General features: G+C 44.5%; 1 protein-coding gene across 6 annotated transcripts in view; it reads right to left on the bottom strand.

Moving 5' to 3' along the window:
- ABCA12 (ATP binding cassette subfamily A member 12) overlaps positions 1-12,321 on the bottom strand; it is a 119,542-nt gene that overhangs the window by 93,279 nt on the left and 13,942 nt on the right. For 3 of the 6 annotated variants that reach the window (XM_068947849.1, XM_068947851.1, XM_068947853.1), the window contains 2 exons: positions 11,919-12,023; positions 7,007-7,324 (listed from right to left, as the gene is read on the bottom strand). In XM_068947849.1, the coding sequence (XP_068803950.1) occupies positions 7,007-7,252 (246 nt within the window). In that variant the 5' untranslated portion in view covers positions 7,253-7,324; positions 11,919-12,023. Of the gene's footprint in view, positions 1-4,651; positions 4,805-7,006; positions 7,325-8,404; positions 8,509-11,918; positions 12,024-12,321 lie in introns of those variants that run through there. The other 3 variants (XM_068947850.1, XM_068947854.1, XM_068947856.1) reach the window with 3 other exon arrangements.

Here is a 12,321-nt window from a genome sequence, read left to right as displayed (position 1 = left end):
TGCCATACTGTTCCAGCTAGAGAACACAAGATGAGAACTTTATTAAGCCATTGTATCTTTTTGCTTTCTAATTCTTTTACATGACAATTCCTGCAGCTGGCACAGGAAGCTACATGCAACTACACAGCCACTTGTAGACTATGTGACCAGAACGGACAGATGTCCCAGAGACGACCCTAACGTGCATATAAGAAGAGGGGGAGAGGATGGAAGGGCTAAGCTCTCCCTTCTCATAGGGGATTCTTATTTACTTTAGTCAATAGATGAAGAAGCAAGTTTCACCTCTTCTGGGCTGAAGTGCAAATTGTTGGTTCAGCTCACAGGGAAGAAAAGCAGAACCTCCTGTGAATATGGAGCCGAAGGAACCCTCATGGGAGCTCTGAAATGTGTACTTATCCAAAGCAGGCCTTTAGAGACACGGATCATCATTTATACTACAAGAGTGGCTATAGCCCATGACAACACCACGCTGGGGGCTGCAGAGTTCAGGGCAAAAAGACTCTCCCTGCACCAAGAATTCACAAACTCTGAGTCCTTTCCTTGGGATGCTCATTCAGTTCGGGAAATTTCTGCTTGAGCAAAAATGAATATATCCAGCTTCCCAGGTTTGCCTCGTTACCTCTAAGAGGAGTGAAAGCTTGGGAAGTGATATAAGACAGAATTGGGAACAGAAGAGCACGAAGCCAATGACCGAATGATCAGCAAGAGCACTGGAAACGTGCTTTGAAGGAGGGCATGTCCTTATGGATTCTGCTGTAGCAGGGCCAGAGTGCTCAGCATCCTGCAGTGCTGAGCAATTATTTGTGTGTGCCACAGGCAGCAGCACCATGCTGCGAAAGGGAGGGACAAAGGGATCCATGAATAGGTCAATCCTTTGGAATGACTGCTGCACAGGGCCACACCGGGGGTGCAGGGGGCTCTCTCCAGATTTAATACACTGGGAGAATGAGAAGAAACAGCCAGTCTCATAATTAATGTTTCACTAGCTGCTCAGTGAAAACAGCAGTCCGCAAAACGGAAAGCTAAGAACGCCATACATGGCTGTTGTCTTATTAACACTCTTGGCACAGGGCGGGGGGCTGGAGAAAATCTGTCAGGCAGAATATTTACTCTCTTATATTTACTCTCTCTTACAACCTGCTCTGTTGGCTATGGGGAAAAAAAAAAAACCCAAGGACAAAACACTAATCTTGCAGTATTTGTGCATTCTGCAACTAAACCATAGCAGAGACATCAGAGGTACACAGGTGGACCGTGGTTAGGTGCCCTCAGGGGCCCAGAGGAGGAGACATCACACTAGCAGTGAGTGAAGAAGCATAACCAGAAAAACTATCATGCTAGAAGAAGAGACACTAAACAGAATGAACTGAAGGAGACCTGCAAGGGGAGAGATGCAGTAATGCTGTGACTCATGAAGAGGCAGGATTCTGAATTTGGTTCTTTCCTCTTACACAGTTCGTAGTATCTTTAGTTACCAAACTCAGCTCACTAACAAGGCAAGACCACGCAGACGGACTCTGCTCATCGTCTGTGCAGGTTAACATAAACCAAATGTTTTACTGTCTCTCCATGGAAAGCTCAGAGATGAGCGTAGACTTCAGCCGTGGTCTCTTATACGCAAACCAAGCCAGGCAGAGGACTACTGAAAGTAGGCTTTTGACTCCACAATCCAATCTGCAAGTTGTTGGGCATTCACAGGCCAACACTAAGCAGACCTATCTGCTCACTTGCGTCCTGTTAGACTCCAATGCCAATGTCATGTACGCTTGGTACGTGCTACAAAAGACAAATGTCACCATTTCTACCAAACAGAGAGACAGAAGCAGAACAGAGCAAGAAAAGCATTCATGTAAGGGGAATTACACTGCTAGTTTTTAGCTCCAAGCCCTTTGGCAGCTGTTCATTTTCACAGACTAGCCTTCTATCAAAGGGCAGGCCTTCAAACCAGGTGAGAGAGTTTGGGGATCCCCTGAAACCAGAATGGCTAGGAACCAAAATCAAAGAGTATCACACGCCCTTGCAGCACCGAGGAAGGCAAAAGTTAATTCTACAGTCAGCTTAAAACACTGCCTTCCTCACAGATAGGAGGAGCAGTTGCCTGGGGATTTGATGGCATTAGGCAATACAGTGCACAGTGCTGGATGATGCTGAAAGGGCGTAAGAGCCTTGTGCTAACTGGAACACCACTTGCTAAGTGATAAAAAGAGACTTGTGTTGTGCAGCCCACAGCATTCCTCAGCGCAGGATCACATACACTCTCTGGGTAGCTCCAAATTCCTTCCAAAGGCATGGCAGGAGCCTGGAAACGTACATTTCCCCACTTTTCCTGAGTGCTTAACATTAGACACCTGAACAGGCACACTTGTTCAGCTTTTGTTGAAAAACACAAACAAACAAAACAAACAAAACAGATTCCTCAGAAAATTTCATAAGATGTACAGCAGTATTGTTAGCCAGTTTGGGATCTGCAGGTGATCTGACACCACCATAGTTCCACTCTGCTACCAGCAAAGACATTTCTAAAATGTTTTGGTGATTTTTTTTTCTATTTTTAACTAGAATTTGCGAGACCGTCCCTCTTAGAAGCAGTTTGTTCTCCAGTAATCCACAGCCATCAGTTAGCTCTGAAATACAAAGACGCTGTCACACAGTACCCAATCCAGAGAGTTCAAAGAGAACTGCATTGATGATTTTTGGCCCACAGCCCTTGGATAATGAGTGCTCACTGCCACAGAGCAGCCCTGTTCCTAGGAATGAGCCCTCAAACCAAGTGCAAGTTTTGGGATACTCTTAAACAAAAGCAGTTAAACACAAAGAGCAAAACTTCTGAGCTTTCTGCAAGTGAACTACAGGCACCCCAGTCTGAACACTTTGGGATAGGATTTTCAGAAGAGCTCATCATTGGTCCTTTCCTCTTATGTCAACAGCTTACGTGGGAATAACTTTAGGCCAATAGTGAGCAAGTAGGGAAATGCAACTTTTGGCTTTAAGGCCAAGGTGCCTCTGTTCAAAAGGACAGTGTAGAGTAGCCAGCCTTTTACCCTACTCATCTGCTCCTAAGGCCACCTTCATCTACATCTGGTGCTAGCAAAGCTACAGCTACATGAATCATTTCCCACCACACCCAGCAGCTGAGACCTTTATTTATGAGGTGCCCTCAAACATCTATCTGGCTATGGGCTGCTCGCAGGCTTCACACTGCCCCATTTCAACCAGTTACAAAACACCCGTGATACCGTCCACACAGGACTGGCTCCATCAGGAATGAAGGTTAGTCAGAAAGGAGCTGTGGGCACAAGTAACGGACAGAGAAAGTAATTACTCCTGCTAGATCCTGGCAGCCACCAATAATCTCAGTTTAGTCTCTCCCTGGTGGAATCAAAGTTCACCAGCAGAGCCATGCACCTCTTCGATTTCAGCTTCCCCCCACCCCGCCCCGATCAAATACGCCTGGCAATGAATAACTCTTCAGGGTGTGCGTCCAAGCCCATCCCACTAACTTGGGCACTGTTGTGCTCAGTCAGGTACGCGTAGTGCCTCCTTTACTAAATCCCGTTCTCGCAATCCTTATTCTTAGAGCCAGAGTCTAGCTTGCATTCCACCCAAGCCCACTGGATCCCATGGCTTGCAAGTGGGTATTACCTGATGTAACAACTGGCACACCCATTTCAATGCAAACTTTGCTCAAGAGCATTGCTTTGTAACAGCAAGCAGATGATATTAGTGGAAGTTTCATTAGTATGTCCTTTAACCTCTCTTCCAGATTATTAACAATGTTCAGACCAGATCTAATGCCAAGCCCTGCAACAAGACATTAGACAGCTACCAGCATCCAGATCCTCTGATATTTCTCATTTATAATTCTCTGTGCATTCAGCTGGTTTCCAATCTGCGTGGCAACACTCATGTCCTGTCACATGAATCTGGACAGCTGACAGATGGACTAATTAGAGATCACACTATTTATGGTAAGACTGATAACAAGGTCAATGCAAGGTTACTGTGAAAAAATGGATTTGACTTTGCAAAGAACAATGGGTATTTCCAAGGCCTAGGATAACAGCGATTCTCAAACGAAAGAGTCAGCAAAGCTGCCAAAAAAAAAAAAAAAAAAAAAATTGAAAGGCAAAGACAGACTGCAAGGATAAGGAAACAGCAGAGGCCAGATGTGTTTATGACAACAGTTGTATCATGGGTGTGCTATTATACATGACATGGAAACAGCTGTTTTCTGAAAGATGCAAATTGTATTAAGTTAAAAATTAACTATAGTCATCTGCACATAATGGAATATAAACCTCCAATCATGTGGATTTAGAAAAGAAAGTTTTTTTCTTTATTCCACAATAAATGCAGGATTGGCCTCACAGCTGACTGGCTTGAGAGAGTGAAAAGAAATAACACCAAGAGTGTATTTCCTGATACATACTGCTTCACAACACTAAGTGAAGCCAACATCAACTGAGCAGTGATCACCAGAACTGAGAAAGAAAGCACAGGTTGCTTCATCAGTTCAAAAATGAGACCAAATTGCAAGCATGCTTATATAGAGGCAGGCAGCCCTCAAAAGAGTCTGAAATAGCAGGCAGGAAGACCTAAACATGTTTGGGTTGAGCATGGATAAATGCAGATGACCAAACAGCTAACTTACCTGCAGAACAAGGGGCAAGACATCCTTAAAGAAAGTATTTGATGGTCTTGAGTGCATGAATGTAGAAAAGGACTTACTAGTGCGGATCCCAGGACATCACTGAAAAATAAGTCAAATGAAAACCCACCAAAACAGAGGCAAAGCAAAAGACAAACTTGTACAGAGGAAGCACTTGACTTTATTGAGCTATTCAAAAAACATGCAACCAGACTACGAACCCTGTTCACTGAAATGAAGACAACCAAAGGAACGCTTTGCTTAACTCCAAGCAGCATAGAGCACGTGGTTATACTAGCCTGACTGTATCTGATATCAAACACTATAATGTTCTTGGCTGAACACACACCTTGATGGCAGACCACTTCAAAGCCCCAGACAGCTTCAGCAAAAAACAGTGACATTTGGTTGACACATGCTAAAGACCACAGAAGCCCAGCAAACTGAAGGACATCACTAAGCTTCTGAGATAAGAGACAGGCCTTAAAAGTAGCTACAGAAAAGCAGGGACTAAATTTATTATGGGGTAATAAAACACCTACTTATCTTCCAGGTTGCTCAGACTGAATAACTGAGTCCTGAGAACAGTTTTTCCTGTAGCTGGGGCATTCACATATTCTTCTTCTCCTGTGGATTTTCTGCTATCTAAACAAGAGCAAGTTTCTCAGTCCAGGTACTTAAACTGCTCTTTCTCTTCCATCTGGGTGCACATTTCTACGAAAGGTCTAGGAGCTTGAATCATTTCTGTGGGATCAATCCATTAACACAACCTGGCTGAAAACAGCCAATGGACTTGAAAGCTATATAGGAAGGATGGACAAACAACAATCTGAGAGACTATACCAAAGACACAGGGTTACTACACTCCTATTTAGAAGGTTTCTAGGGTGTCACTCCATCACCATATCACCTGGGTGTTATTATGGAGTTGGCTAATTAAAGCCACACCCTGAGATCCAAATGAGTATGGGATGTGCTGATGAGTAATGATAAGTTACACAAGCAGCTTGTTAACCTCCCATAGCTGGGAACTTGCTTGCTGTAAAAGAAAAATATATGTGGAAATACTCTCATACAAGCACTGCAGGTGATGGAGGAGTACAGACAGAAGCCATGAAGGGCTTGTTCCCCTTTAGAAGATGCTTTTGACAGCTCCTCAGGCAATAGCAAGGCAAAGGTTAAATAACCCTGTTCCCTCTTTAGGTCACTGACAGAAGACAGATGTCCTAAAAGTGGTTTTGAGCCTCTAACTCATACGATGGGAGATGGAAAGGGAGAAGGTCTTGGAGACGGGCTATCGTCACTCAGTGGGTGAGGAAATGTGCCTCATCTTGAGGATCAGTTAATCAGCCTGGGAGACAGTACAACCCAAGTGACTTGCTGGGTTTTGCAGCTACCTAGCTGCAGAACTGGGCCAGAATGCAGGTCACCTGCAGTCTGGATGTCTAGAAATCCCAACCAAATGACCTTATTTGTTGCATCTTGTTTTTCTCTTGCCCAAACAAAATTTCTGGCTGGAAAAACTCTGAAATGATTAAAAAAAAAAAAAAGTGTCCTTTTGGACATCATTACAATGAGCACATTAAGAAGTATGTTCTGTAAGAAATATATAGCCTTGATATGTAGCTAGACCAATGCTAAGACAGAACCACAGGACAGACACTGTGCCCTGTGCGTGAAGATGAATAACACGTTTCATCAGGAATTCACAATCTGTCTACAAAGGGCCCTGAAGAGTCTCATTATTTACAGATAGTCCCATTATTTAGAGTCCACAGGTCTGGCCTTTTTCTACAGTTTGTTTCAGCAAACATCAAGGCAGGACTCATCAGCGTCTTCCTCTCCACTGCCAGCAGGTAGCAGAAAAAATAATAACTGGGGCTCTTCACAGTCAAAATGCTTTTTAAAATCATTCTCTAATTACTTAATAACAAGATATTTGAAGATGTACTGGAAGCAAGAGTCATTGCCTCCAAGAAGACAGAAGTAGCACCAGATGTCTGCTTGAGGAAGAAAAATCATGAAAGTGTTCACTCTCCATTGAGACTAATCTATATAACCCTTCGACAAGAGCTAGCTGATGCCTTCTCTTCCAAAACTACTGTCAATGTAGACTGTAACAAGTATACATATTTCTCACTAGAAATGGTGAACAAGTCTCGCTTTGCGCCATTTTCACAGAATCACAGAATCGTTTGGGTTGGAAGGGACCTCTGGAGATCATCTAGTCCAACCTCCCTGCCCAAGCAGGGACCTCTAGAGCACGTTGCCCAGGATCACGTCCAGACAGGTTTTGGATATCTCCAGCGAAGGAGACTCCACTACCTCTCTGGGCAACCTGGTCCAATGCTCTGTCACCCTCACAGTGAAGAAGTTTGTCCTCAGCTTCAGATGGAACTGCCTGTGGTTCAGTTTCTGCCCATTGCCTCTTGTCCTGTTGCTGGGCACCACAGAGAAGAGGCTGGCCTCATCCTCTTGACACTCCCCCTGCAGATACTTGTACACGTTGATGAGATCCCCTCTCAGTCTTCTCTTCTCCAGGCTGAACAGGCCCAGCTCTCGCAGCCTTTCTTCATAGGAGAGGTGCTCCAGCCTTCTAATCATCTTGGTAGCCCTCCGCTGGACTCTCTCCAGTAGCGCCAAGTTTTGATACTTCAAAGACAGCAGTAAGGAACTCTGAGGGGAAAATGGGATTGTGAAATTTATCTGGGAAAAAGCTTCTTCCTCGAAGTTAAATCAGAGCATAAATGCGGAGAAAATATTCAGTGTCAGTCAGATGGCATAGTAAGGCATTAACTTTCTCCCCATCTCAGGCTGTTTAACTTCTATGAAGAAACCTAGAGCACGCCAATAACATAACATGTAATAGCAGAAACCGTCAATGAACATATCAACCATCTCTCATACAGTTAAAGAAAAATTTTCCTCCCAACATAAGAACAGCAATCTTAAAGAGTCTGTGACATCTAGACATTGGCTCGCATAATGACTTCCCCCACTTAGTGGGTTTCCTGTAGCCAGAACCAAAACCCTGTCTCCTGCTTTCTACATGGAAGCAAGCTAAGCACAGATTAATTTGGCAAAGATTAGCAATGGAATAAAATATTCCAAACGAGTCTACGTTGCGTGACTATTTTCACATTGCCTTGGGCACAGAGGCTGCCCAGAAGAACTCGTCATTTTGAGACAGGCAAGGGCCTGGGGGCTCCATTAATGTAAAACACTGCATTCCTGCACCACTAGTAACTTACAGAGACTCAGTCAGTCCCATATACTAATGCAACTTTGAGACGATTTCTTAGAACTGGTCCAAATGGATTCTGGGGCCTTCTCAGGGCAGAGGGCTTCATACATCATTTCCTTGCATGCAGCCAGTTAGGTGCACTGAGTCACTCTCCCAGCAACGCTGCCTCTCTGCTGCAGAAGACATGCCCAAGCTGGGACTCCCACCCAAGAGCTGGGTAGTTCAGTCATGATCAGCAGTACAGATGTGACCTCTCCTACTGCTCTGCGCTGAGCAGAAACAATGCAAATGCAGTCATGGTGAGAGGCACAGTGTGTCAACTAATGATGGACCCATTTGCAAAGTTGGAGTTCACCTTGGAGTAAAGGCAGGACAAACTCCCGTTTGCCTGCAAAACAGCCAGAAGAGACCATCTTGAGACTCATAATCCTTATTATCCCAAAGCTCCACTTCTGCACACTTTTATACACTTGCTTAACGCCACAATCACAACTTTAATGCAGAACACCTACCCCTTTATGGGAAGAAAAGCCTGTGATTGCATCCTTGCAGGACTGGGGCTCCAGTGTGTGTGAGGCAGAAGCCTCTCCTTGATGTCAGGAAGACACTTTGCATACTGTGGGTGCAATGCAAAGCTTCAGAGAAGTCAAACCTTAACATAATCATTAGTTAGAATAATCTCATTCAAATCTCTGGAAAGCTGTGGAGCCTGGCATCTTCTCCTTTTTAAATGAAAAAACATGTGAAAAACCCTGCACTGCCTTCTTCCTTTGCCCTGGACTGGAAGTTGGGATCTTTCAGACAGGACTCTGTTGCATGCATTGGCTTCAATTCTTTTTTTTCCTTATTTTCCAGGGAGCACAACAAGCATTGCTTGCAGTTATTTTCCTCCACAGAGAACAATCAAAGGCTATAAAACCAATTTCGAATGTAGCCTGGATCAAGTATCAAAAGCCCTAATGTTCTCCCTATGTGTGCGTGCAATTTAATTTACTGTGGCTACAGAACTGCATTTGTAGGACTATATTTAATTTTATTTTAATCTCCAAGGCAGTTATCTATGACAGTGAGTGTGTCATAGGACATCATCACTTGCACGGATTGCACAAACCAGCCTCCAGCCTCTTACTTTAACAAGCTACGCGACCCAGTGATCTTCAGCATGACACTCCTTGCGTTTTATTGCTCACTGGAAAGATTTGTTTTGAGTTCTCTTTCAGTGCCAGAGGTCTTTATTGCTAAATAGCCCTGGCTGTTGAGTAACATGTGAATTTAATGTACTCATATTGAAATACCCACTTGGAAGGTAGTGGGAATTTAACTTAAAATATTGCAATCAGGTTTTTTCTGCTCTTTTCCTTCCATTCTATCTCTGAGCTTTCTCTTTGCTGCTTGTAAACTACTGCTTAAGCTGTTTCCCATGCTGCTACAGTTCTTTATGAAGCAGACTATCACCTCAGTCCCGTTCAGGCACATGAAAGAAATGATCTAGAGGAGAAAGAAGCAGCGCCAAGTCTCATAAAAGAAGCATCCTACTTGCGCTGCTTTGACAAGACATGAAATAGTTTCATTCTCCCTGACCATCTTATTAATAATCAAAATCCACTCACAACCCAAAGCACTGCTGGTATCTTTTCAGCAGTCTGCTTGGCACAGATACATGTGGGGAGGACACGGATGAATCTTATGAAAATAAGAGCATCAAAGCCTACACAGAACTGTTTCATACTCGCAAGAGGTCAAGGAAGGTTTCTGGGGGACAGGCTTTGGAGAGGGGACAGAAAACATGTTTTTGAACATTCTGCATCAAAGCTCTCTTGAATGTACCACTGTTGCCTATGGTACTTTTGGCCAGGAAACAAAAAACCTTCTGTGACAGTTACCAGCAGCTCCAAGAGTGGGGCTATTTTCCTACTGGGGAAAAAGTTCTATGTTTGTAAATATGTATCTGAATTTTTAAATAAGTCTGTTTTGCACTCCTTGCGGTGCTCTTCAGCAAGTACTCTACACTTCCAGCAGGAAGGCTCACTGACAGCTCACTGGGAACAAATCCAGTGTGTTACCCTGATTGAACATTTGTGGTCCAGTGCTCTCAGGATATTTCATTTTCTCCCTAATGTTCCTGGTTCTGGGATCTAGTGTATAAGTGAGAATATTGTCTTTCCTTAAAGCAAAAGATCCATTTCCGGCCCTACCAACTGCAAAGAAATACCGGAAAATATAAACTCCAAAAACACAAAGACATCAGAAAGACCACATACTTTGCAGATGTCACTTTGGGGCAGCGAAACTGAGCTTGTGATCATCCCTCTGCCCTTTGCACATGAGAAACTTGATTCTAAGAGTTATGCTTCCACACTCAGTGAAGAGAAACACACTGAGTAGCTATCTATTCAGCTAACATTCCAATTTTGACCAAGGAACATCGCAATAACCTGCTCTCAAGCAAGTTACGGACTCAGTATTATTTGCAGAAATAATAACAACCAGCAATTTGGCATCCTCTGAGAAAACTATTTTCTAATGGGCTATTCATGATGACCCCAAATAGACAAAATTAACCTAATAAGGTATTCATTATGTATCATTTACCAGTCTGTGCAAGTGTCAGTCCAGAATGCAAGACCACACCTGACCTTTTAGTAGATACATTTTCCTAACAGCCACTTTCTATCAGGTTATGTTGTAAAGCAGCTTGACTTCTACCCTGTTGACTGATCAGAATATTCCTCCTCCCCTCTAGCATTTGGCATCCTACTGTCCATTTCTCATTCCCTTATAGCTCAGCTGCCCAAAGATGAGTGCATTTCCACAACTCTTTTCATGCCTCTTGTTAAGTCCTGCTCCTGTGATGAAGAGCAGATTCAAGGACCGTCGTGTCTTCTAGGCCCTCTCAGAATATCTCTACTGCAGCTGGGGGTACTGAAGAAAAAGGCTCCAAGCACAAAAGCAGTGGCCTACTGTTGCAAGGTGATGATAGGAGAGGATATCTCTGGCAGGTCAGCATGTGTTGGGATGTCCTGTCTGTTACTGAGGCAGGTCCACTCTACATCAAAGCCCAGGGGTCAATGTGGAAAATGAGACGTTCCCCAGGTCAGTGCCCTGACTCTTACGCGCTGACACAAACAACCATAGCTGTTTACACATCACTGCCCATCCTGCCCCTGCGCTCCAGGTTGCCAGTCCCTAGCAGGGAACAGCAGAAGCAACTGTGCCTCTGTCCCTGTGCCGTAGCATACATCCACGCACCCACCTCCACTGGCAGCCTACACATACTAGCCAGCCTGCAAACTAGGAGTTTGGGGTACTAAGACATGCTCCCTGCTGCTCCTCCTGCTGCAAGGCTAGTCACTCTTGGCAGCCGGGCATGTCAGCAGCCGAGACCCCTGCAGCCTCATCTGCCAGGGCTTCTGTGGCAGAGCCTCTAGGTGCAGTTAGTTCAGGTTATAGTCACGTGCCACGAGACCATTAAAGCTAATCTTAACAGGCAACTTAGCAAAAGGAGCTCATGAATCAATAGCTGCAAACCAGTTGCCTGTGAAAGCATTCATCACCTAGTGACTCCTGAGTCTGTGCAGCTAAGCATAAAGCTATAGCTAACATGTCCACAACTGCCATGGGGCCCAGAGAATACTGGGGCCCATTCTCAGCTACCTTGTTTACTTTGAGAAGTTCCTGTGTCATGCCCTCAGTGAGAGGCTCAAAGCATCTCCCCTGTTGTGGGAAAACAGAAGCTGCCTTGAACCTAGAAGAAAACTAGTGCCATTCATCTGATGCTATGAGATGCTCCCACCAGCCGTTCTGAAGAGGGAGGGGCGTGGCATGGTCAAGAGACTGGAGAGCGTCTCTGTTTATTCCTTAGTCAAAATCTCCCCAGTGCTATGGCTCCAGAGTCGCCTCATGTTTTCCCTCTCCCTGTTTGCCTCCACCTTGGTTGCTCTGCGAGGTGAGGATGACCCAATCAACTAACCCCTGAGTCCTGCTAACCAACACAGATGGACACTGCAAAAAGTGGAAATGAGTTACCTTCACATTTGCCCTGGGACAAAGGTATCCAGGTGCCTGCTCCCATTAACTTAAGCGGGGATGCAGATGTGGTATTTGATTTCAATGTCCATGAGAAAGCAGGACCTGCATATGAAAGAAAGACAAAGACGACACAGAGATTTTTCTCTCTCCTCTTTTTGGAAGTGGCTGAAGCAATTTACAGACCGGTACCTCTGTTGTGACTGAGGGAAACCCTCTCACAGCTGTTGGAGAATTAAAGGAAGAAGAGTATGAACACGACAATCAATGTTGTTTTACAATAAACAACAAGCGCAGATAAGTCAACTGTGCCAAGTATAACAAGCACGGCTCTAAGCTGTCTTTCGCTCTGAGTATACTTGGAGTCATAGTCCAATAGAGTGACTCTCAAACTCACCATACG

Source organism: Struthio camelus, chromosome 6, assembly GCF_040807025.1.
Source record: "Struthio camelus isolate bStrCam1 chromosome 6, bStrCam1.hap1, whole genome shotgun sequence".
In the NCBI taxonomy this organism is placed as follows: Eukaryota; Metazoa; Chordata; class Aves; order Struthioniformes; family Struthionidae; genus Struthio; species Struthio camelus.
Note: the sequence above shows the minus strand (reverse complement) of the source record. Positions and strands in the feature narration are given on the sequence as shown.